Source organism: Carassius auratus, chromosome 2 (genome assembly GCF_003368295.1).
Source record: "Carassius auratus strain Wakin chromosome 2, ASM336829v1, whole genome shotgun sequence".
In the NCBI taxonomy this organism is placed as follows: Eukaryota; Metazoa; Chordata; class Actinopteri; order Cypriniformes; family Cyprinidae; genus Carassius; species Carassius auratus.
In genome coordinates, this window is record NC_039244.1 from 6,611,826 (window position 1) to 6,639,754 (window position 27,929).

At 36.6% G+C, this 27,929-nt stretch overlaps 1 protein-coding gene across 1 annotated transcript; it reads right to left on the reverse strand.

Moving 5' to 3' along the window:
* LOC113114318 (voltage-gated potassium channel subunit beta-1-like) lies at positions 1–27,929 on the reverse strand. Its single transcript, XM_026281230.1, has 14 exons — positions 27,677–27,929; positions 19,319–19,362; positions 16,210–16,247; positions 13,548–13,627; positions 12,983–13,027; positions 12,843–12,887; positions 12,669–12,712; positions 9,402–9,488; positions 3,023–3,108; positions 2,696–2,816; positions 2,528–2,622; positions 1,844–1,964; positions 975–1,063; positions 1–629 (listed from the first exon to the last, which is right to left on the reverse strand). Exons 1-14 carry the CDS (start codon positions 27,889–27,891, stop codon positions 540–542), a joined length of 1,200 nt encoding a protein of 399 aa, XP_026137015.1. The 5' UTR covers positions 27,892–27,929; the 3' UTR covers positions 1–539.

Below are 27,929 nucleotides of genomic sequence, written 5' to 3' on the forward strand. Positions count from 1 at the left end.
GCTGTTGATGGCTTTTTAATCCAACACATTTTTACCAATGCACACACATCGTACACAGTTTAACTCTACATGCTGCTCTGCCATATATCACAGTTCCTAGTTTGTACATTCTCAGAATGATATTTTCCTTACTACAGTGTTTTATAGACGGTAATCAGGGCCATTCATAAGGGCCTGTCTTTCGTCCCTTTTCAGAATGGATGTCCGGAGGTCAAGGGTCAAGAACAGGTTGACTTTAGCACATATGAGCTATGACAGCTGAATAAGAAAACCCACAGACGAGGGATCTGGGGAGCTTCTGTGCTTCACAGGCAGGTGTGTCTCCACAGAGACCTTGATGTGATGTTGAGCTCAGGTTTAGGTCGGACTGAAGCATGCATAACACTTTAGCATTTCTACTGTAACTGTAACAATGGCTCTCTGCAGGAGAAGTTGACACAGACACACAATGGTGGGAATCTCACACTGTGGACACCTGGTGAAACAAGAGGACTGGAACGGGATCCTGAGTCTCAAGGCTTACAGGTTCACAGAAAGACCTAGTGATGGTAGTCCTTCTTACTCTGGGGACGGTTACCCAGGATTTTGTCGATATCTGAGGCCACGTGAGCAGTGATCTTTGGAAGAACCTGTCAGCGAGAATGTAGATTTAATTACTAAAACACATGGGATGAATTAAAATAAAAATGATCTTGATATTTTATTTGTTTTAGATTTTTCTTAATTGCTCGTTTAATCTAAATATTTTTACGTTTTAAACCATCATTATCTGAAGCTTGTTTAGTCGGATCTCTTATCAGTGTGTGAAATTTTGCCTTGGCACATAAAAATAACATCAAGCAATAATCGTGTTTTTTGATTTTTAAATGTAAATTAACCCTGTGAGATTCTGAAGACAGGTGTAAAGAGATGAAAGCACAGAGCTGAAACAGGCCACAGTGTGAGTGTGTTTGAGATGTTTTGGTAACTCTTGCCTGTATCGCCCCCAGGTTCTCAGTGAGCTGTGCAGGGTTGGAGGTCCCCAGGAGAACAGAACTCACTCCTTCATTACGGAGGCACCAGGCTACAGAGAAACACAGAGAATAGCAAGTGAATCATGGGAATCTCAATTGAGCTGGTGGGATTCTGATCAGGTGCTGCAGCCAAATGCTGTTGTAAGGATTGTTGATACAGGATTTTTTAACAGTACATTTTTTTTTACAAAATATTTTTTATCAAACTGTTTAAATTGAAAAAGTAAAATAAAATACAATAAATTGTATTGCAAAAAAAAAAAAGTATACAATGAAAAAATATAACAAATTATATAACATAAATAAATAAAGCAAAATTGAAATAATTATAGACTATTTAAAAAATACACAATAAAAAATGTATTAAAAACAATTAATATGAACAAAAAATCATTATTACTAATAAACAAAAATAAAATGACATAAAAATAAAACTACACAATAAATAAATAATTAAAAATATTTCATAAATAAATTATATATTATAACATTTTTTAACAGAATATTACCCACGACAACATTTATGAAAACACATTAAAACTGTAAAAGAGTCAACATCAAGGTTTTCAAAGTCACAAAAATGCTTCCAACTTCCAAAAAAATTGCCATGTTTGTTTTTTATCATGTAATTGTACCATTCAACCCTTAGATTGGGTGACTTCAAAGCTCGGTGGATTAATGTCAAGGTTTGTTTGTCAGTCAGGAAATGTGCATGCATGAAAGCAGAAATTCAGTATTTTACTCTCGTGTAAACAGTGACAGAACAGTTGAGTCACTATGGCAGTGATAATATGTTGCATGTCGTGACAGTTTAAGTTTTTTTGACCTACCAATGGCAAGTTGTGGAAGGGTACAGCTGAGCTTCTCAGCTATGTGGGTCAGTTCCTTAAGCTTCGCCTGCTGCTTTCTCCCATCCTCGCTCAGAATCTTCTCCTTCAGCCACTGGTATGACTGCAGAGAGAGAGAGAGAGAGAGAGAGAGCACATCAACTCTGTCCTGACAGACCTGCCAACCTCATCGCTGTATACTAGCTGAAGGTGTAATCTATGAACTATATGAGCTCCTAAATCACTGGCGCTAGGAATCTGGCACTATTTCAGTTGGATAAATATCAGTTTAATAAACACATCTCCATCCTTATGTCTAGACTCTAGAAGAAATTATGTGTCTGCTATGACACACAGGGTTAAACGAATAGTTCACTCAGAAATCTAAATGTAATTTACCATTACATCACTCGCTCATCAATGAATGGGTGCCGTCAGAATAAGAGTCCATACAGCTGACTGGCCAGAAGCAACTATTTAAAAACTATTTCAAGTTAAAATGCCAACTTTAACAAACAAACACTGAGCTTTCTGCTTCACAAGATGTTGATTGATGGACTGGAGTTGCGTGAATCACTTGTGGATTACTGTGATACTTTTCCCCAAATCTATTCTAATCTTGGATGCCCTGAGGGTGAGTACATTTTCAGCAAAATCATTTTTGGCTGAACTACTCGTTTAAAGTACCTTCAAAGAGGCCCTGGAGGATTCTGGGATGCCGTTTTCATATTTCCCTGTGATGATGCCGCAGGCTAGAGGAGACCAGGATACCACCCCAACTCCTGTGGTGCAAGACTGTGTCTTTAGGCTGTTTCATAGATCATATTTGAATCATGTGTGTTTATGTGTATATACCAATCTTATGGTAAAGCTCAGGCAGTTGCATCTCCACTTTATCCCTCTGGAATAAATGATATTCGGCCTGTTCACACACAGGAGGAATCAGATTAAACTGCCTTGCTACAGAATACGCCTCCTACAGGGAGAGAGAGATAACAAAAATGAGAAGAGAATGGTATGAATGAATAAAGACAATAAACAACAACAGCTGTAAATACTCAGAAAACAGGTTTAATATGCATTAAATATGACAGTGTTAAATAATTTCATCATCAGGACTGACTAAAATAACAAAAGGAAGCATTAAGGAAAAGTGCACAGAAGTTTGTCCTCTCCACTCACCATGATCTCCATCGCTGACCAGCGTGACGTGCCCCAGTACATGGACATGCCATGGTTAATGACATGCGTCATGGCTCTCACTATCTCTAAAACACAAAACACACATGCACAAATAAAAATATCAGTCAAGCTTCTGAATTGGTTTGATTTACAGATTCAAAGTGCCAGAGAAAGCAATTGTGTCTGGTCACCATTAGATGGCGCTGTGTACATATTCTCCTCTTGATGAGTAGACATTTCTATTAAGCAACTTGTTTCATTAAGTAATTGAAAAGTATGTGAAGTCATAAAATGATAATTTATGTACTTACTGATTTGTAAAGTAACAATACTGAAAGACATTACTTTGCATCATTATGCAGCTGTCCGGCACTTGGTAAAGGATATAAACAATAAACAAGGACTACCCATTATGAATTAGAGTTATTCTGCAGTGTTACAGATAAAACCTATTAAATGCATAACAGATAGTCCCTGGGTTGCAAAAACAAACTTATTCTAACCAAATGCTAAAATAAATCAGATTAAATAAATCAATTCCCGTCTGAGAAGACAACTGTATTTAGCCAATTTAGCAATGTTTTGGGGAGGCATATTTTGAGATTGCGTTGTCAGAACAGGTTGCATGTGTTTCCTGTGAGATCTGGCAACACTGACAGTTTCACAAAGGATGAATGCTAATAATGCAGAGCTGAAGCTATTTCACAGCTGTCTGAATGAACAGGATTAAACATGAGAAGTACTTCAGCTGTAAGTCAAGCTGACTCTATATCTCACTGAGCAAGGTACAATCATTTTAAACTGCTCTGTATTTTATATCCAAGCCTAGCAGCACAGTTTTATTCATCCTAAAGTACTCCAGACATATTAATGAATGAAAATATTTTTCCATTATTTACACATCCATTTTGTAGGAGGTAAAATACTTTGTTCTTATTTTATTATAAAAATGTAATTAAAAATTATATTTATTTTTATTATTATTAATCACTGGCATCCTATAGTTCAGAACCAGCCTGTAACCTGGAGAACAGTCCAGTGCAAATTGCTACCAGCACTGTTCTCATGGCTGTGTTTGCGTCATTATCTGATTTGCATAATTCCTTAAGTGAACTGAGTGCTAAAGCACATGCAAGTGGAATCCTCACCCGAGAATTACGAATGGGCATCAAGGCCTTGTTAACCCAACTTTACCCTTAAGAAATGTCCCTCATCTCCTAGTCCAACTGGTGAGTAAATCCATTCTAATCAATGAGTTATAAGGATGATGGCCCACATGACGGTTTTTAAGAGGGGATATTGGATCTTAACACACTGAGGAAGGCCCAGTGCCAGGACATTTGTGTTTTTATCATCCAGAGGAATTTAACAGAGGAATTGAACTATCCATCTGTGTATCAACCATCATCCTTTTTAAATCTTATTTCAAAGACAAAGAATTAATATATATATATAAAAAAACCGCTCTGCTCACAGCGAGTCAGTGCCCCGTTGATTATATCAATGAGATCATGCATAATGCGATCAGACAATAGTGTTTGTGTTGTCATACACTTGATGTTGGTGTATATGCGTTTGACATTGCTACTCTGCAGCCAACAGAAACCCCATCTGTTCTGACATCCTCAAGGCATTACTGTTCTGTGTCATTACCAGCAGAGACCTTTACTGCTGTGCTGCATTCAGTTCAGTACCAGATCCACTCTAAAACGCCTCCATCATGAGCTCATAAAGCTGCTTGATTGCTTCATCATTCAGATTTTCATATGCAAAGAGCTGCTTTTCTTTGTTTCATCAGTGTTTGACTCCAAGTGCTTTACTCTGCAATGATCTAGACTTTGTTGTGTGTCCACTGACGTGTTTCATCTTCACTACACATGAGGACCGACAGTCCCCTCCCAGACCGTCAGATGCATATTGCACAAAAATTGGAAAGCACTTACTTAAAAGAACTAGAATTTATTGTAATGTATTTTAAATAATTGCAAATAATATTTTTCTTTTAAAATATACACATATTCACTCTTAATCATATGCCTAGTAATAATCATGTTTATTATTAATAATAATAATATGCCAAAAACAACTCTGTTAATGTTTCTTGCCTTTTCACATTCAGATGAATTAAATGAATCAGAATAATATAAATGACATATTTTCAATTCAATAACAAAATGGCAACATTTGACAAAAAAGTTGAATAGTTTATCACTGTCAGCCGTTTAACATTTCTATTATAAAACAGAAATGGGGTGGGGGTGTTCTTTGTGAAGGGGGGTCTTTTACGAGGGAACACAAATGTTCCTAAAAGTTTTGTGAGAGAATGCGAATGATTTGAAATATGTGACCCTGGACCACAAAACCAGTCTTAAATCGCTGGGGTGTAAAAAAAAAACAACAATAAAAAATAAAAAAAACATATGGGTGAAAATTATAGATTTTTCTTTTATGCCAAAAATCATTATGATATTAAGTAAAGATTATGTTCCATTAAGATATTTCGTAAATTTCCTACCATAAATAAATCAAAACTTAATTTTTTATTAGTAACATGAATTGCTAAGAACTCATTTGGACAACTTTAAAGATGATTTTCTCAGTATTTAGATTTTTTTACACCCTTAGATTCCAGATTTTCAAATAGCTGTATCTCAGCAAAATCTTGTCCGATCCTAATAATAATATGATCCCATACATCAATGGAAAGCTTATTTATTCAGCTTTAAGATGATGTATAAATCTTAATTTCTAAAAATTGACACTTAAGACTGGCTTTGTGTAGCCTGTTAATACCAGACTCTGCTACTTCACTTTGCTTCGTAGACAGAGACTGGAATGGCATAATAGAGAAGTGTTTTCTCTCTCGCTAGCATCTACGTCACGGCTCTCAGCCCGCCCTCTGTTCGTTGATTGGCCCGGCTGTTTCCAGACCGGTGGCAAACAGAAAGCTCTGACGCTGTATCAGACTGAGTACAGAAGCGAAATGAAATTGAGCGGAAGTAGGAAGTCTGACGTAGTCAGGCTAGGCTTTGTGGTCCATGGTCACATATAATTTTTACACCCATCACAATAGCTGTGTAGACTAGAGCCTCTATTTGAGGGTATGCAAATAATGACCGAATTTTCATAATTAGGTAAATTATTCCTTTAATTTACACTAGTCTGTTTTGGGGATATTTTGGAAATCTCAGTGCCTAAAACAAAACTGTGGTCTAAGGAAGGTTATAGTCCAATGTAGAACAATCCTTACACCATCTGTGAAACCAAGGCTATGGCTCAATGTGTGAACATGAGAAACAAAAGAAATTCTATTTTAAAAAAAGGCAAGACAAAGGTTTTTTAAAAAAGGACAGAAGAGTAGAAAACAGCAGCCAAATCTACCTCAGTATATAATGAAAATGAAAGCCCACACCCACTCTCTCATTACGAACTCTGTACGATTGAAGAGAAATGTGAGTGTGTGGGTGAGAACGGAGGAGAAAAAGACAAGTGAACGTCAGCGAAGCACAACAATACATCTGCTCAAGAAAAGAGAGAGGAAGCCAGAGGCACATGTCAGTGTGAACAGAAATGAATGGTTCTTCAGCAAACTATACTTCTCATGAGAGACTGAGGACATCTGAACAGCGGAACCCTGAAGTTTTAATCTAATGTAATCTGGATGTCTGGGGTTTCTGCAGCGTGTACTCTGAAAGTTCAAAAGAATAGCAATCATAAATAAAAATGCACCAAGACAACTAAAAAGCAGTAGAATTATGCCTAATCATCATTACCCATAATGCTTAGCAAACTCAGTCAAGTTTAGGAAGTATCCTGGTACCACCACACTACTGCTTAGTATTAGAGGTATTAGTCATTCTATGCTGCATGTAGTTGTGTTATATGATAGCTTGATTTGATTTGTGTGGGAACAGAGAGACAGTGTGCTGTATGATTTTGATTTGTGGCTTTAATATTTCTACTATTGATTGATGTGGACGGTTCAAACACAAATAGGTCATTTGAGATTTGTGGAAACAGCCAGTAGCTGCTTAGTCTACAATATCAGATAAACACTAATAAAGACAGATATGTGTTTGGTGTTAATTAAAACGGCAACAAATATTACAGGTCATGAGGGCCTTATAGAGCAAAACTGTATTCATTAAATTATGAAAGTGACCTAAAAAAGATCTTTAAATATACAGAGGCTGTGTGTTTGTATGTGCGGTATCCCACAGTTCTTCAATACAAGTTATGTTCTGTCGACAGCATCCGTGGCATATACCTTCAGTTACTGTAGAAAATAATTACAGTTCTTCCCCCAGTTTGTAAAAAGCGAACAAAATCACATTTACACTAATGCACTGAAAATGAAAGGCTAAAGGGTACTGCACTGCACCAAAACACTAAAAATAATCGTTATAACCTTGTCTGTGCAAAATTCTATCCACATATTGTATAAACTACTTCTTATATAAACTGTTAAAAAGATTTATACAGATTTCACCTTACTTTTTGGTCAAATAAATATAAGCTAATGCACTCTGGGCCATTGAATATAACGGAGGTGGGGGGTTTTCCCCCTTGAAGAACTTATATGTACAGTACTAAAATATCAGGACTGGCATCACACTGATGAACTCATGTCTATTTCACAAAGCTCAGCAGGTCTCCAGGGAGGCCATGGGTAGTAAAATGTGTTCTCAATTCAGTACCAAAATGTTCTTTTATTAAAATACCCTACTATCATTATCTTCCCATGAGGATATAACTGTACGTGCCAAGAACACATTTCACATCAATTTGGATTAAAATCATTCCAGCCTCGATGGTATGATGATTTTTTTTTCTTTGTTAGATCTTCTGCTTTCCCCCACTATGGCTTTAAAGCTCTCATTTGTAGAGAGTCCACTAAAGTCTACGCTTTACTTTTTTGGCTTGTAACCCTGATGTTAAATATGTTTATGTGTTGATAAGACTCACTTATACAGACAGGAAAAATCCTAAAGTAGTCCAATGGCGGAAATCTGGTGTGTGTTTTCCCCAAAAAATAGCTAAATCTAATGTAATATTTCTTTCAGACATTTCGGGATGTCCTGAATAGAATAGAATAGAATAGAATAGAATAGAATAGAATAGAATGCACCACATTAAAACAATATAACCAGTATGTCCTCATTTAGAAAGTAGAAAATGTATTAGACTATGTGCGTAACTGGTATTCCCCACATTATGGGGACCAAATGTCCCAAAAGGATAGTAATACCAGTACATTTTTACCTTGTGGGGAGATTAGTTTTTTTGTTCCCATGTAGAAAACAGCTTATAAATCATACAGTGTTTTAATGAAATGTTTTGAAATTTAAAAAATGGTTTAAGGGTAGAGTTAGGGTAAGGGGGTTGAAAATACAGTTTGTACAAAAACATTATGCCTACAGAATAAACTCATAATGATAGGAAAACCTGTGTGTGTGTGTGTGTGTGTAAAAGAGAAAGGTTTGGCGTTTGGAGACACAGCAGGGAAAGAGCAGCTTAAAAATACACTTTGTACCCCATGGACAAGTCTCTAATCCTCCTCAGAGAGAGAGAGAGAGGGAGAGCAAGAGAGGGAAAGACAGAGAAAGAGAGAGTCTATAAGTAGTCTATAAGAAGTAGACTTCCTGAGCACTGCAGTGCCACAGAATTTGAAATGGAGTGAGAGAGGGTTTAGACTGGGATTATGAAAAATGGCCTCCTGAGATGTATGGAAATAGCACCCTACATACTGTTTTACACACTCACACACACACGCACAATTTAGACCGAGTATGTAGGAAAAAACTGACTTTTGCCAAGGCACCAAGCACAGGGTCCCATTAAACACACACCGTTCCAAAGTTTGGGATCATTGGGATAAAAAAAAAGAAAGAAATTAGGCTAATTTTATTCAGCAAGGATGCACTAAATTGACTAAAAGTGAAAGTAAAGACATTTATAAAAAAATATTTTTTTTTAAATGAATGCTTTTCTTTTGAAGATTTTGAAATTCATCAAATATTCCTGATATGATCCTGTATGGATTCAACATAAAATATGAAGCAGCACAACTGTTTTCAAAAAATGTTTCTTAGCAGCAAATCATATTAGAATGATTTCTGAAGGATCGTGTGGCACTGAAGACTAAAGTAATGGCTGCTAAATATTTAGCTTGGGCATAAACAAGAATAAATGACATTTTAAAATATATTCAAATATATAGCAGCTCTTGTGACAGTTCAATCTAAGCAATGCATACTTGCATTTCTTTGCAAATCGCCTCTAACACATTTCAGAATGCAATGATGCACAAAATGGAGCAAGCATCAGAAGCTAGAGCATCAGTGTAGTGACACTTGTTCTGGACCTAAGCCTCACCTACCCTCCATAGGAGTGTTGCTATCAGGGCGATTGGCAAAAACCACGTCCACATACTCCAGCTGCAACCTCTGCAAAGAACCCTTCAGACCTACAGAGAGAAAACACAGAGAGAAAGCAGAAGAAAATGTGCATGTGTTTTTTTTTTTTTGTATTCAGAGTGTGATTTATTTGGTTGGTGTGAAAGTGAATCCAAAATCACATTTAAATCCACAAGAAAAGATGGTCTGGGATACGTTCAGTATGCTGCAGGAAAGACCCTGATCAAATAACAGTTTATATTTTGGTCTGTTCTTCACACAAAACTATCAAATGGTTTGGATGTGACAAACAGCCCCAATTTCCATTCAATTTCATTCAAAGAGTAGTATAAACATTCTGGCTAATACAATATTTTTTTGTTTTGTGGGAAAAAAGGTTTGAAACAACACGAGGGCAAGTAAATTAACTTCCATTCAGCTTTGAAACAGGAGAGATTAAAAATGATGACACAAACTCATGTGCTTGCCTAAGGACCTGCTATCTGACAGCCAGAAGTGTGAAAAGAGATAGAGGGATGAAAGGAGAGAGGAAACTCAGACAGAGCAAAAATAGGATCAGGTGAGCAGTTGAGAGAGGATTAGAAAAGTACAGCTTTTGTGGACACCAGAAGAGAGGAAGAGAAACAAGATGAGGAAGCAGAAAAAGGATGAATGATTCAGTTTTGACTGTCACATCACTGCCCCTTTCAGAAACAGAGAGAGAGAGAGAGAGAGAAAGAGAACAAACACTGAGGGACAGTTCATAACATACATTATGCACTGTGAGCAATATGTTTATTTGTGCTTATAGACAAGAGGTATATCAATGACCATAATGATGTCATCCAATATTAGCTTTTTATAATTAGCAAGAAAATTCTGATTAAGGTGATAGGTTACTGGAACGCTTGCTCAAACTTGTAGTAATTAAAAACTATAAATACAAAACAGTACAGATGTATAATATTGACCATTGTATTATTAATATTAGATTATGTTATATAACATAAAAATATATAAAAACAGTGGACATGATTTGCGGTTATCATATTGACCAATATGTTATTTTATTCCTATTTATAGACCATAACATTGCCCAAAAAAGGCAATTCAGTCGCATTTAAAATGAATGATAGTTATGTAAACCGTTCAAAAGTTTGGGGTCGGCAAAATTTGTTTTGCAAATGTTTAGGTGAGTATCTTACGCTCACAAAGGCTGCACTTTTTGGATCAAAAATACAGTGAAGCAATGTTGCGAAACATTATTACAATTTAAAATAATTGTTTTCGTTCCTAATACAATTACATTTATTCCTGTGATGACAAAACTAAATTGTCAGCAACCGCATTAAAAAAATCATTTTAAATGATCTGATGCTTAATAAAATTTTCGGATTATTATCAATACTGGAAACACTTGCCTGATATTTTTTTGTGACACTCATGATACAGGATTCTTAAAAAAATAAAAAAAATAAAAAAAATAAAAAACAGCATTTATTTGACATGAAATCTTTTCTATTATAAATGTCTTTACTGTCACTTTTGATCAATTTAATGCATCGTTGCTGAATAAAAAGATATGTCGTTTTTTCCATTAGGAAGCTCACAAACATCTATTTTGTCAAATGTTTTGCATGAAAAGTGCTTGAGTTTTTTCTTTTCTTTTCTTTTAAATAAATGCCACTTGGTTTCACATTTTTTGTTTAATGCAATGGCATTCAAACTTTCTTTGAGTGTTGCTTAGGTGTCTAAATACTTTTTGGGTTTACTCATCTGAACTCCATGAACACATTTATTCTTTGTTCTATTTTGGCTTTTTATTTCAAATGATACACACACTGTATTGTAGCTTTTCTTATGTTATACACCTGTATTTAAGTACTGTGAAAGTAATGGACTGAGAAAACTCTACAGTCATGCCAATAAATCTTGGCTGAAAGAGAAAACAGAGAGAGAGAGACACAAACACCAGGTGTGCTGAAACAAAGTTGTCAGTGGAGTTCAGGTGATCAGACGCTGGCATGATTACTCTGCCATACTGAAATTAATCTGACAGATAAACCCCACGCTCGTCCTTTCACAAAAATACTGTAATCCAGCCAATCTCAGACTCATTAATCAGAACTGTGCTCACGGAGCGCGCCCTTGCATCTGCCACGGCTCTAATCTGTCAGAATTTTCTGGGTTTTTGGAGGAGATATTCTTAGCAGGGAGCTTATTTTAAAGTACATAGAGGATAAACAGACGTTTCGTTCTAGCCCACAAACAATGTCAAACAAACACTAAGAAGGGTAGAGAGACACGAGCCAGAAAGGAAAACTACACACAAGCTGGAGTGATAAAAATAACTTGGAGAACAGGACGGAGGGAGGCTGGGATGAGCACAGATTGTGAATGATTCAGTTAGTTTCATGAAACACCAACAGTGAATTTTCTCAATCTGAAAGTGATACAGAAATGACATAAACTCTCTGGAAATCAGTCGTCCGCTTCTGTCTCATAATACAGTAATAGAGCAGAGATAAATCGGAATATTACTACACATAGATTTCCACTCTTCATCAAGCACTCAAATAAAGCTTACGATTTCAAACACTTAATAATTTCATGCGGTTGATAATCAGAATATGTAAATATGTCATTTTAATTATGCATGAAGCTATTAAAGCAATCTGAATTCAGCGATGCATGTCTTTTAACATACTTTGCTGTGTCAGGAACATTTAGTCTCTTTATTTAAATAGATTTAAATATTTAAATAAATACATTTATTTGAGACTGGATGGGGTTAGACAAATAAACTCAAAACAGTGAATAAATGATTAATTACACAAGTGAAGAAGTAGGTAAGTAAATCAATAAAATAAGATTGTCTTAATATCTTTATTATGTTTTTTTATGTACATGTTTCTTATTTTTACTGGAAAACAAAACAATAAACAAACATTCAGATTATGAAAATGATATTTTAGAGTGTAATAAATGTAGACGTTTCTGTATCTATACTGTATTTGAATCGATATTTTGGTTTGCATGTGTCAAAAATCAAATGGGATTGAGAAAGAATTGTGTTTAAGAATGGATGCTGGTGTGGGTGCTGAGGCCACACACAAAGTCTACTGCAGTGAAAGAGAGAAAAAAAATCAATAAATCAGGAGGGAACTAGAAATAAAAGAAGAAGAAAAAAAAGGTTCAGGTCAATTACAAATGACAGGGGAATTAAAAGAAAGAAGAAGAAGGATCTCTACCTTCAATAATGTGCTTCCGGGAGAGCCCTCGCTCTGTTTCTGCCCTAGAGAGAGAAAGAAAGAAAGCTTTATATAAGCAGACGAAATCTAAAAAGCCTACATCTCATGGAGATAACCAAAGTAGAATATATTGACTGAATGAATAGAAAGAACGACAGACAGACAGATACTCACTTTCCTCCCCAGTACAGTTTAGTGGTGATAACCAGACTGGATCTCCTGTACACACACAGACTCTGTGTGAAAGCAGTAGTCTTATACATTTCTCCACCAACGCAATCGATGATTAGAATAATAATATGAAAAATAAATACCTCAAACATTTCTTTTTGATAATGTTTCCTAGGATTATTTCAGCCCTGTGAAGAAGAAAGATACATTCTGAGTGCTTGCTTTGAGAGATTTTTTTCCACGGCACTGTGAGGTGAATTCACTATTGAGCCACTGTAGCACTGCTCTATGCATATATTTAAACTTTATCTTTAAAGTTACTGTCACTTTTTTTTTTTTCAAGGTAAACACACCTCCTTTGTATGCCAGTCGCCTAAGGTGCCAGATTCACGAGCTTAACGTTGAGCTATGGGTACTGTCTCTAGAAAGCTGGAGGAAATTTAAAGCTTATTTAAAATGAGTGTTCGTGTACTTTTCTAGTGGTCATGGTGACAGCAGTAATTCATTCAATTATGCTTAAATAATAGAGAAAAGCATTACAATCAGGCATTTTAAAGGTGACTTATGACAGTGGTAGAGTGATGATGTACAGCTCCATGTGCATGTCCACTAACATGTCCTATCTAACACTCAGAACTGGCCAGTAAGCCTAAACTTGATCCATGCAAATTGCATTTAGCACTACATTTCAAGAGAGGTCAGACTCACTTCCCAGCTGAATAGACCTCTGCAGTGTCAAATAGGTTGACCCCGTTTTCATAGGCTATAGTCATCAGCTGCTCTGCCACCTGCAACACACACACACACACACACACACACACTGTGAAAAGTGGGGACATCCCATAGGCGTAATGGTTTTTATACTGTACAAACTGTATATCGCCCTTCACCAACCCTACACCTAACCCTAACCCTCACAGGAAACATTGTGCATTTTTACTTTCTCAAAAAAAACTCATTCTGTATGATTTATAAGCATTTTGAAAAATGGGGACATGGGTTATGTCCTCATAAGTCACCCTCTCCTTGTAATACCTGTGTCATACCCATGTCATTATACAGAGTTGTGTCCTGATATGTCACAAAAACAAGAGCACACACACGCACACACCGATATCAAGCACTCAGCTGTCAGTCATTGCAGAGAGCTCAGAAGTGTGCGTAAACTAATAAGTGTGCTCACCTTTCTGAAAACAGTGTTGTTTAAATCCACTTCACATGATTCACTGTTACAGGTATGTGAAGCACTTTTCTAACATTCACGTCTATCACATTTAATTTGTCCAAACCAAATTCAGGTTTAAGCTGAGCTTGTTTTGAACCTTTGCAGAATTGTTTTGTCACTTTTATTCATATGCACAGTGCAGTAAGGATAAGAAGCCATGCAGAGAGAGAGGGGCAGAACAGGATCAGAAAATTCAAGTTCTTTTAAAGAAAAACAGTTTATCTTTGAAATCTTTCATCAAAATGCAATAGCTTGCCCTTCCGTGAAACAATTTTCCTTTTCGGCTGATTTCACAGAGCACTCAATGTTATTTTTCAACCCCTCCCCTCCAAACACTTGGCTCTATCCTGATATTTAAAGCCTGCTTGTCTCTATGTATATAGGAATACAGTATGTGTCATAGCATTGCATGGAATTAATAGCATCTGACGGTGATTTCATTCTTTTCACCTCACATTGTTTGTCACACGATGCAGAAAAAAATAATGCATGCCTTTATGGACAGATTTTCAGGCAGACGTAGTGAGCATAATGGCATTCATGCACATAATAAGTTAACACAAGTTTATTATTATGCGTGGATGCTTTGTAAATGTGTCTTTTAAAAATTGTGCTAATTATTTTATATATAGTAACAACTAGACATGATGTAGTATGAGATAAATTAAACTGCACTGCAGAATCAGAACTCTATTCACTCTATTTTACTGAGACACATGAGTCTTCATTACCCATGGGAAAGAGCCTTAAAACGCAAGTTCATGCAGAATGAATTTTGAATTTAGACTGTGCTACATATCCATTGTTTTTCTATGTAAATGTGCAGTATAGCGCTCTTGTATCACGTGGCATCCTGCACATGACAGCATTCTAAAAACGCAATTAATAATTTAATTAATAATAATAAGCTTATCTTTTGCAGTGTCTTGTTTTTGCCTCCACTGGGCTACTTTTCCATGGTTTTTATGTAAATGTGTTTGATGTACATCTTTGACTGATGTGCATGCATCCTTTGCAGTTTCTTACTAAAGACACAGTGTCTAAAAAATATTGCTCAAGTTAAAAGAAGTTCGTCGTGTCTTAGGACCTTGCATTTCTTTCATTCAGCTGCCCTACATCTCACGTGTTTGCATTCCACTTCACTACTTTTCCATTGTTCATCTATGTAAACAAGCACTCTTGCACAAGACACAGTGTTCTAGACACAGCTCACAGTTCTAGACACGGCTTTTACAAAACAAGTCTTGAGACCTTGTATTGCTCAGAACGCATCGGTCGAAGATGTCCATCTAGCGCATAGCTAACAAAGCATTGTAGTGCAATGCAAAAATGTGTTTTGTGTAAACAGCCACTAATTTGGAACAGAGCATCTGTTTTTTTTGTGTAACTGCTGCAATAATACACTGATCTGTCGATGTCAATGAATGTCAGAGTTTAACCTTGTGTTGACAGGACAATTGATATGGTGGCTAAAACATCTGCAATCTCTATAATCTCTCTATAGTTCTCTTTGATGGAGAACTGTCAGCATGAGTGACAGTGATTCCTTCTGTCAGTATAGATATATATTGGCAGACAGATGAGGAAAAACCATCTGTTCAGCTGCTGATGTGATGACTAATGACATGTGGAGAAGGGAAAAGAACGGGGATGTCCACATCTCACATAATTTGATTGGACAAGAAGGATGATTGGACAATAGAGGAGACTCCACTTCTGGGGAAAGACAGGCTTGTGCAGGAAGTTGTAGCTGCAGGGACTTTTATGATGTAAGAACTGCTAGTATTTATGTGCATTTGCCTTGGGTGCGTGTCAGAAAGGGGCACTGGCAGAATGATGTTATTGTTTGAATAATGAGGAAGACCACAGCGTGATGTGTCTACGAGCCTTCCTCTCTGCCAAGACTGTCAACATGCTTATCTGCCCAATTTGTGATAATGGCTAGAGTGGATTTAGAAATGAAAATAATGGGTAAATAATAAAAAAAACTAAAACTGATGATTCAACCCCCTATTATATTATATTACAAATTTATACATTTATATTATATTAAAATATGTATTCCAGGTAAATACATTTATTGTTGTCAAAAATATATATGCTATGAGTTCAGTTCATTTTCAGGTTATGAATATCAATACTCACCTCATCTGAAATCTGTCCCCCAAATGTCACCCATGTGCCTAAGAGAGAGAAAGAAATCAAAAGAAAGAGAAGGAGTGTGAGTCAGAGATTATTCACTGGGTTTTTATTCCAAATAGAGCTTGATTTATTTGCTCTGGTGACTGTCACAGAAACGCTCAAACATATTAGACTGAGAAACAGCCCTGATTCTGAATGTTTTGCAGTAATAATACGAGTTAATGTAGAATTTTTTAAAAATGAGGTCAGTGCCATTTCCATAAAAAACTCAACTGTTGAACTGTATTTCAGTTCAACAAAGAAAGAGACAAAAATTAGCTTGATTCTTGATAAAAAAAAAAAAAACTGTCCCAGGTTTTCCTGGGGACTCTTTCCTGCAGGTTATTCTTGGTTCATTGCTGTCAGGATAAGGACAATCACCCACTATCACCCTAAAAGTCACCGCGGCTGCGGGTTGACCATCTCTCCAGCAAGCGCTGGTGTCTTGGGCTTCAATATTATAGGATCAGTTGGCATCCCATGAGACACCAGATTGTGATTTCAGGGTAAGGGAACCTGTTGGGGGTGATCAGCTGTTCCCATGGTGATCAAGCACTCAGGGGTTGTAGGATAAATGAGGAAATAGTGTGGGCGTTTGTAAGTGTTACGTTCCCTCGGTGACACCTGTGTGACGATAAGGAACATTTGGCGCCTTTCTTATGTTTTGTATGCTGCCAGATAACTTTATGCGTACAGCTACTGTGAACAATGGTGTACACCAGGGTCTTCGGCAGCTCAACAACTGAGAGAAACAAGGGGATAACATGCTCATTCTGCCTAATCCTGGATCTCCCCATATATTAGAGCTGATTTTTTTATATTAATTTACTTTAGTAAATGAATGTAATGAATGATATTTGAAACAATTTTTTTATTAAAATAAATAATTAAAAAAAATACATTTGAATCTAAAACTGCTATTAAATCAAAGTTATATATCTAAGTAAGTTATGTTCCAAATTTGAAGTTGATATCACAAAAATTGAGGTTCCTGCTAGATTTTGTTCAGGCACTATACCAAAAATAACCAACGGATGACCTCATGTATTCACCCAGATTTTCTTGGTGCATTGTCAAAATCTTATAAATCTCTATCACAATATAACTTTCATCACAAATCTTGGAATCTTGAGACTCATACCTTTCGAATGATATGTGTTAGAAAGATTAGAGAAAGTTGTAGCTATAAAATATTGTAGTAAATTCTGTAAAATGACACCTGACAACACCCAAGGGGAGGAGCCTGCTAAAAGGATTTCAAGTATACTGTTTGGTAACGATGTTCAATTTCAAAAACGTTTCTACAAGATCAAATATAAGCTTACAAATTATATTTAGGATGATTACTAAAATATGTGATGTGGAAAAGGAGATAAAAAATGAGTGCCAAGCTCGCTAGTGACAGTTAACAGATTAAATATATTTAATATATTTTTGTAAATGTACATTTTAGAGAATTTATGGATTTACAGAAATATATAAGTAATTTGTACATAAATAAACCAAATTTTCTGATGAAATTTGATGTAATTCCACTGTGCTTCCATCATATCCTCTGGACAAACACCACTGACATACATGAACACGAACATACATTTATACATGCACACATGGACACACAATCCCATACAAAGAATTACTGCAGCTTTTGTGGTTTCCACTGAACGCTGTCCTCATGTATTCAGTGAAGTGCATGGCTGAAGCACTGAAATCTTATCAGCCTGCAGTACTCTTGTTGTGTTTGATCAAGTGGCTAATGTTTGTGATGTCTGACCCTGAGCAATGTCCTTTGACGTTTCAGGAAAATAGAAGCTACAAGCACTGAAGGACGAGTTGTGGCCCTTTCGCACAACATTTCAGCACCAAAATCTGCATCTTAATCACTAAGCACCAGTGACCATCCAGGTACGGGCTCCTTGATTGGTTGAGCTTTATTCTCAAAAGCTGCAAGTTGCATTCAGCAATTTTTTTTTTTTTTTGTGAGCATGTTTGCTCTGTTTGCTGATTTGCATACTCAATTGTGTGCTAAAATACTACTTTTTTCCAGCATTTTTTTTCCTGCAATAAATAACACTAAAAGCCATCTCCATTTCATTCACATTCACTAGCCCCTTTCACAATATAACTGTTTTAGATTTCGTTTTTTTATTTGATAAATGCAGCCTTGAGGAGCCTAAGAGACTTCAACAAGATTTAAAAAAACGTATCGACTCCAAACATTTGAACAGTATTGTATATTTGGATGCAGGAAAGAGGAAGGCCTCGTACAGAGGAAGAATCTGATCTAGGATAAGAGAGACACCATTTGGAAATGTGTTGTGAAGATTAGCCCGGGGCTTTTTTCATGGTGGAATAGCAGCTGTTTGTTCCTCAGTGCTCTTACTGAAAGCCTTTAGTGCGACTACAATAAAATCCAGTTCACTTATCCTAGTTCAGTGCACACTAATCAATTCAGTTTCCAATGCCCTATGGTTTTCATGAGAGCAGGTTTGCTCTTGGATGTGAAACAGGAACTGAATTTTCAACACATTAAAATTCCTGCATTTAATTAACGGACACTGCCATCATTTTCTTGTGTGTCTTGCATTGATTTGTAGCGATAAAAATAAAATGCACATATTGGAATGAACTGAATCAAGCATGTTCTCTCCATGAATCCTGTATCATTAGAACCTCCTGCTATATAAGCCACACTGCGTTTATATCTCAAGAGAAGTCAACAACAGATTTATACAGTCATTATGCTTCATTCACGAGGCTTGTTAATGAAACCACATCTAATCGTAAAAATAAAAGGGAACAGAGAATAAATTAAGCTTCAGCACATCATGCTCCTGCTGTGTGCAGTGTGAGTGAGGAAGTTAGTGAGCTTGTGTTTTAATTCATGATAAATTAAATATGAATGGAGGGGGGACAACATTTTCGAGATCATGTCTCAAACGCACACTGTTGCCTATACTTCATTGAAACACACTGTGTGAACATATCACTGATCTATAGTATTTATATTCAGTGCAACCGTTTTGTTGTTTATGGTAAATGGCAGCTGGTTTATAAATCAAAAAATGCTTACCGAGTCCAAGGCATGATACTCGTAGTCCTGACTTCCCAAGATTTCTGTGGAGAGAGAGTGGGGAAAAACTGTTATCTAACTCTAACTGTTCAAGCATGTTTCTGCTATTTGGTTTTCAAAAGAGCATTCATGTCCTGATTTGTGTGAATATTGGACCTTATTTTTGGACATAGAGGAAACCATTTTAATCTTCTCTCAGTGTGGACAACAAATGAATATTTGATCCACAGTGAGCGTAACTCTGGAATAGCTTTAAAAAGATCATGTGAAAGCACACACACAAAATTATTGGCTGGTATTTATGCCCCATCGTCGTGTATCTGAACTATTTATGGTTTTAGCCTCCTATTTAGATCATCTTTTTGGCTAATAAGAATTTATGGACTCGTGGTTAGTGAGTTTGACTACTAACCCTAGGGTTGTGGGTTCGAATCTCGGGCCGGCAATACCATGACTTGAGCAAGGTATTGAACCCAAACTGCTCCCTGGGCACCGCAGCATAACTGGCTGCCCACTGCTCCGCGTGTGTGTGTGTGTTCACTGATGTGTGTGTGTGCACTTTGGATGGGATAATGCAGAGCACGAATTCTGAGTATGGGTCAACCTACTTGGCTGAATGTCACGTCACTGCACTACTACTACAATATAAAATACATTCACACCACAACTCTATCCTTAAAGTGAGGATGTAACTTTAACAGCAGCCCTGGTTTCAATCTACAGTAAAGTCTCAGCAATCCATTTCAACTCCTCCATCATTAAAATTTCCTCTACTCTGATATGTGTCTCCCTCTTAATGCCTGACTGAGTCAGAGATAACACCTCATTCACTTTAAACCCACACTTCAGCTTTGTTCTAGGTTCAACATTACTGTCCTCAAATGATCTATCTAACGTTCAGTATCTGAGCAAACACTGAAGTAATAAACTTTGGCATCTAGTCAGTTATGCTACAGAACTAAATGACACTTCAGATAATATGTATTGTTGAGGAGAGGTGCCATATTTTTTTTCAACAGGTAGACGAAAAATACCATACTTACACTGAAGGAGGGACCTGAGCAATATTTACTGACCGCAATATCAGACACTCAATCTATATCAGAGAATCTAAGCAAACGCAGGGCAGATCATGATACACACAGCAACATCCTGGCAACCACTCACAACACTCTTAACATCGTGGTGGTGGGTTTTGCACCACTCACATTCTCTTTTTAGTGATAAATTCCAGAACAGCAGGTCCTGATGTCTGGATCCAAACCTGTTAGCCTCAGAACTGATTTTGCATTATAATAAGACAATCAACATGGAGTTTCTGCATTTTGGGAAATTATTTTATGAGGAACAACCAGAGAATATTTATTTGCGGTTGTATTGACTTGGAGGAAATTAGTTAGTATGCATTTGGAGGGAAATCAAGAAAATTGATTTTGGCTCGCGGACACCCACCCCCTGGTTTTCAGTTTATGTTGAGAATATCAAATCAGCATGCACAGTTCACATTTCCTTCCAAACAGATCCATCTCCAACTTTCTGCATATCATCCCCTTAACGATCTGGGTAAGCATGAAACAAAATGAACAGATACACTCAGTAAAAAAAAAAATGACCTACTTAATCACTCTATCTTGTCCCTGCTGGTCAGGTCAGGCTTCTCAGATTATTGCCTTTTCAAATAAGACAAATGTGTTGTCTTTATAAGTGGCGGCTTCATCCTTCACAGTGATGCACCTGGAGCCGATGGATGTCGCAAAACATCATCTCCCACTCTATTTTTTTCTGTGACATTTTCCCAGCCATTATTAGTCTGTGTGACATTACAACTACAGCAGATTCTCAGCTGCAGACATATATAATTTAAAACTCCCTGTTCTCCGCGTTATGGATGTCTGTGTGTTTTTCCGGGTAGAAGACACGCACGCCGTTGGGTGTCAACAGATCCTTCCTCATCACAGCGAGCTGAGTCAGAAAGCTGAAGAACTAGAGACTGCATGACAGAAGAGCTCAGAAATGCCTCAGCAAGTCAATGGAAATGGTGTGTATCGTTTAAATGTTATTAAACGATACACTGGGCAGAACTATTGTTCCATCCACCGAAGGAAGATTCACAAATAACCTGCCTGATCTATCTCAACTGCTATTTGTACCCAAAAATACACATGAATTAGACGAAATGACTGACAAAATGGGCACTATTTTCTCTAATACATTAGAAACTGTTGCCCCCATCAAAGTGAAAAAGGTTAGAGAAAAACGTACTGTGCCATGGTATAACAGTAATGCTCACTCTCTCAAGAAAGAATCTAGTAGTCTTGAACGCAAATGGAGAAAAACTAACTTGGAAGTTTTTAGAATTGCATGGAAAAACTGTATGTCCAGCTATAGACAGGCTCTAAAAACTGCTAGGGCAGAGCATATACAGAAACTCAGAAAATAACCAAAACAATCCAAGGTTTTTATTTAGCACAGTGGCTAAATTAACAAATTACCAGACGCCACCTGATTCAAATATTCCACCAACGTTAAATAGTAATGACTTTATGAATTTCTTCACTGATAAAATAGATAAAATTAGAAATACAATATCGAATGTAGATTCTACAGCGTCCAACACTTCAGTTTCATCCATCGCACCCAAAGATAAACTGCAGTGCTTTACAACCATAGGACAGGAAGAGCTAAATAAACTTATCACGGTATATAAACCAACAACATGTTTATTAGATCCTGTACCCACTAAATTACTGAAAGAGCTGTTACCTGTAGCCGAAGAACCGCTTCTCAATATCATAAACTCGTCGTTATCTTTAGGACACGTCCCAAAACCATTCAAGCTGGCGGTTATCAAGCCTCTTATTAAGAAACCAAAACTAGATCCTAGTGTACTGGCAAATTATAGGCCTATTTCAAATTATCATTTATGTCAAAAATTTTAGAAAAAGTTGTGTCTGCTCAATTGATCACCTTCCTGCATAAAAATTATCTGTATGAAGAATTTCAGTCAGGTTTCAGGCCCCACCATAGCACAGAAACTGCACTTGTTAAAATTACAAATGACCTGCTTCTTGCGTCAGATCAAGGCTGCATCTCATTTCTAGTCTTACTTGATCTTAGTGCTGCGTTCGACACCATAGATCATGACATACTCATAGATAGATTACAAAACTTTACAGGTATTCAAGGGCAGGCTCTAAGATGGTTTATATCCTACCTGTCCAATTGCTACCATTTTGTTTACTTAAATGGGGTGTCATCTCATTTATCATCAGTAAAATATGGAGTGCCACAAGGATCCGTCCTAGGTCCCCTTCTATTTTCAATATACATGTTACCCCTTGGTAATATTATTAGAAAATACGGAATTAGCTTCCACTGTTATGCTGATGATACTCAGCTATATATCTGAACAAGACCAGATGAAACTTCCCAATTATCTAAGCTAACAGAGTGTGTTAAAAATGTAAAAGATTGGATTACTAATAATTTTCTCCAGTTAAATTCAGATAAGACAGAGATATTAATTATTGGACCAAAAAACACTACACAGGATAAAAATCTGCAACTAGACGTTTACTTCCTCTAGACTGTTACTTCCTCTACAGTCCGAAATCTGGGTGTCATATTAGACAGCAATTTGTCTTTTGAAAATCATATTTCCAATGTTACAAAAACTGCATTCTTCCATCTTAGAAACATTGCCAAGCTACGAAACATGTTATCTGTTTCTGATGCAGAAAAGCTAGTTCATGCATTCATGACCTCTAGACTGGACTATTGTAATGCACTTCTAGGTGGTTGTCCTGCTTCATCAATAAACAAGCTACAGGTAGTCCAAAATGCAGCAGCTAGAGTCCTTACCAGGTCAAGAAAATATGATCATATTACCCCAATTTTACAGTCTCTGCACTGCCTACCTATTAAGTTCCGTATCACTTACAAATTATCATTACTTAGCTATAAGGCCCTAAATGCCTTCTACCACGCTACAAACCCATCACGCACCCTAAGGTCACAAAACGCTGGACTTTTGGTAATTCCTAGGATAGCAAAGTCCCCTAAAGGAGGTAGAGCTTTCTCACATTTGGCTCCTAAACTCTGGAATAGCCTTCCTGATAATGTTCGGGGTTCAGACACACTCTCTGTTTAAATCTAGATTAAAAACGCACCTCTTTCGCCAAGCATTCGAATAATGTATCTTAAATTGTGAGTGTAGTTGAATCTGATCAAATGGCATTTTTATTCATTAGCTTGGGTTAAACTAATTTTAGTTTGTTGGATCAGCAGCTATGCTAATGATGTCTCTGGATCCAGAACACCTGAGAAGAGATGATGCTGACCCTCAGATGACCTCAGATGATGCTAACCCTGAATCAACAACAGAACTAACAAATATTGCTACAAGTGTGACTGCATCATATAACAATTATTAATTAATAATATTAATAATGTTCATCGTCTGGCTGACTACGTCTTGTATTATTTTTTTCTAAAAATCCTGTCAAACGTGCACAAACTGACAGTCACCATCATAAGCTACTACTAAATATTGTACAAACATAATTTTCTGTAAAGTTGCTTTGTAACAATTTGTATTGTAAAAAGCACTATACAAATAAACTTGAATTGAATTGAAATGAATATTGTACAGAGGAAGGTATATGAAGAACATGTGTCTTGACAGGAAAGCAGGTCTGATTTGTTTGTACATGTGCATGATTAAGTATATAGAAACACAACAGTTTTTTCCTTGTTTGACTGGATGCTCAAAACACACATAACACAAAAACACAGAATCAGATCTAGGATCAGTTGCAAAGCATGGTACCACCATGTGTCCATAGAAATTACGTTATTCTGAGCATTGTATATGGTAACTTAGTTGGTACAACATTTGATTTTAGACACAATATGATGGTTAACAGATGGGTAACTGTGAGCAGGAAGTGATTTTCTAAGCAGCTCAGGATGATCCTCAGTTGTCTCTCCAGCACAATCAGGTTTAGTCCCACAGCAGTGTCTGAGCAGCCCAGAGCTCATCTGACAATTAAAGGCATAGTTCACTTCAAATTATAATGATGTCATCATCTACTCACCTTAATGTTGCTTATACAATTTACCTGCCTACTGTACATTCAAACTAACTAACAATACATAGATAGAAAGGTAGATAAGTCATATAGATTTGCAACAATATGAAAGTGAGTATATGAAAATGAAATATTGTTTTTTTTGTGTATGTGTGTGTGAACTACGCCTCGCACAAGTAAATAGCTGTATGTGAAAACCTGGCTTATAATGCATTATCACAAATGTCTCTCCCAATAAACCCCCCAAAATGAAAAAGTGAAATATGACTGCTGTGCCCTTTTGGGCATCTATGAGTTCTCCTTATGTGCTTCAGAAGATTCTGGAACACCGCTGCTGTGTTCCACTCACACACAAAAACACACACATTTGCACAATGGACCATTATGATTCGAAGAAAGATTCTTAAGCCAAATAAAATGAACACATACACTGATTGATTTCTAATAGGCAAATGGCCAAGAAAACAGAAGCCCACACATAAATACAATGACAAGGACAAATACACACACACACACACACACACAGAGCATGACTACCCATCTGGACTGCAACACCGGCCAGTGAACCATGAAACACTGCAACTGCTTGCTTTAGTGCTGGGAATTCAGAAATACCAGGCAGAATAAAACTTTTATCAATTGAGCAAATGAAAGATAGTGATGCAAACAGACACACAAGACGCTAATGTTTAATCCCTCAGACACACTAAGATATGGCCTTTACAAATATATTGTGGATATCAAAGTTTTAAACTCTATCTTATGGTTTCTTGTCATTATAAAGTTGGAGCAAGTGTGACAGAAAGAGAGCGAGAACACAGAAAAAAGAAAACAGAAAACACTCAAAGACCCAAATGAGAGCAATCTTTTTTGTTTTGGAGACTTGGCTTTTACTGTTATGGTCATTTTTATTTTATAATATAATATAAAGTTATATTTAATTTTAAAACCAAATAAAAAGTAAACATTTTTAAAATGCTTTATTTTATGCAGGGACACATTCCTATGGTTATGCAAACCCAAATAAAGTCTGAACCCAATTAAAACGAGGAAGAAAATTAATCTGTGCATTATTCTACATAAAAAAATAAAAATAAATGGAAAAAGTAAAATAAGGAAAGGAAAAACGTATTTATGGCCCGTATATTTTCTCAGTATTTGCATATGGCACATTCAGTAGAAAGTTGCATTTGGACCCTAAGCAGGAACCCAGAGATGGAACAGCAATTTACTTCGATGTCACACATTTATTCAAAAACATTCATTCTGACCACTGACTACAAACACACAATCTCAATCAAATGCACACACTCTTGTGCAACAGAAAGATGTTAAAATGTAGGCAGCACTTCTTCTACACAAATGTAATGTTTACAAAAACGCCTGAAGTTCTACGCTGTCAGAGCAATTGCTTTTTCTAAAGATTAAATCACAGTGAGTGACAGATGATTAAACCACAGAGATAGACGTTTGTTCTCCAGGACATCCGACATATACGGATAAACAGAGGGCCATTACTCATGTGTAACCTTGCCCTGTGAAAACAACATATCAGAAATCTCTGCAAGAAGCTGTGCCCTGCGAGCGTCTGATGGTTTGAAATGTCTAGTTTTGCCATGTGATTTGACTTGACCTCGATAAGTCAAAATAAAACGTGATAAAGTCTCCTCAGCTTTTTCTTCAACACGCTTATATTCACATCATCATTATTTAAAAAAAGATTAATGTGCATATATGAAATGCGCCACATAAACTCTTAAGATTAAAATGACACGGATCTGGCTAAAAATAAGCTTTAGCCACACTTTCCTTACACTGGAATCCTTTGGAAGGTTACACCGGCATAGGGTTTCCCTACATTTAATCTTATTATTAGTTCTTCTGCTGTTCAGGAATTATAATATGTTTAACATATGTTCTCAAAGTGACAGCATGTTTTCATACATCTTATTTCAAAGGATTGGGACAAAATTATTTTTCCCCATGATATGGCCCTCCCCTTTTGATCACACAATTAATTAATTGAAAGTGTAGAAAAGTAATAAATGTAAAACATGAGTATGTGTGAAGCTGGACGTCAGCCGAGGGTGATCTGGTTTACTGCCCAATTATGACCCCTGTCCAACAGCTAATGTGTCCAATTAGAGTAAAGTGCAGGCAAACCGTGAGTTCTCTGTCGTTATGGAAACTAGCGGATATGGGATAACTGTTGCATGCTTGTGGTATACTTGTGTCTCAGATGCAATTAATTATTTCCACCAACAAAAAACATTAGTTCACACCTCCCCCTCAAATTCACACACACATACTGTGCACACACACACACCTATTGTTTCAGCTCTCTGCACCAGCCTTTCCTCCGATTCAGTATTCCACACACAAGACGAGAAACCGCTGTTTGTTTTGAGAGCATAATAAATTAATCTACTTCACAACGGAGCCAATCACAATTTACTTTTCATTTCTTCAATCACTCCACCAACTCATTTTATTCACCACTCCATCAAACTAAAAAACTCATTATTTCATGAACTAAACATTTAAGTACACCCTAAAAGGAAAATAAAATCTTTCATCACTTTCTTTTTTTTTTTGGGGAACATAAAAGAAAATATTTTAAAGAACCAAACAGTTTCAGTTCCCATTGACTTGCAGTGTATAGACAAAATATACTGTGGAAGTCATTGGGAACCAAAACCTTTTTATTACTTACATTCTTCATAATATCTGTTTTTGTGTTCTAGATAAGAAAGAAATGCATACTGGTTTGAAACAACACGATTGTGAGTAAATTAACAAAATGTAAATTTTTTGAATGAAATATAATACTTTACTATACTATAATACTGAAATATAATAATACCATAATATGTTCCTGTAGCTCAAGTGGTAGAGCATTGCTTTGGCAAGCGCAAGGTTGGGGGTTTGAATCAGGGAACACATGTTAGGAAAAATTTTTAGACTGAATGCAATGTAAGTTGCTTTGAATAAAAGCGTCTGCTAAATGCATAAATTAAATTTTTAAAATGCAATACCTTTAAGATTTCAAGGACAGAAGGAATGAGTTGTAGAATTACTTTATTCACAGAATAAACTGCTATTTTTATAGAAACATTTTCAATGTCTTTTTTGAGAATAATAAAGATCAAATTCATTTTAACGATACCTGTCAGTGTTAAAACTGAATTCTCAATTGACACACTCAAACTGTGTCAGATATTTGCCATTTTATCATCAACTTTCGGTGGTTGCCAGAAGTTTTCTGTACCTGTACTTCATGCCGGTGAGTTTTCCAGTGGACTCTTTCAGGGAAATGTGGTGCCTGTGCGTAAAGGAGCCCAGACTTCGGGCGATCAGCGCCACCGTACGGAACCGTGCCCGTGCTGCGCTGGCCGTGCTCGGACTCGACGTGTTCTGTTTGTTCGGCTCACTGGAGCGCGGGGCCTTAAACCCCTGATCCGTACATGCGAAGGACACCTGCATGGTTATTAACGGCAAAGGAACTTGAGCAGGAAAACCGA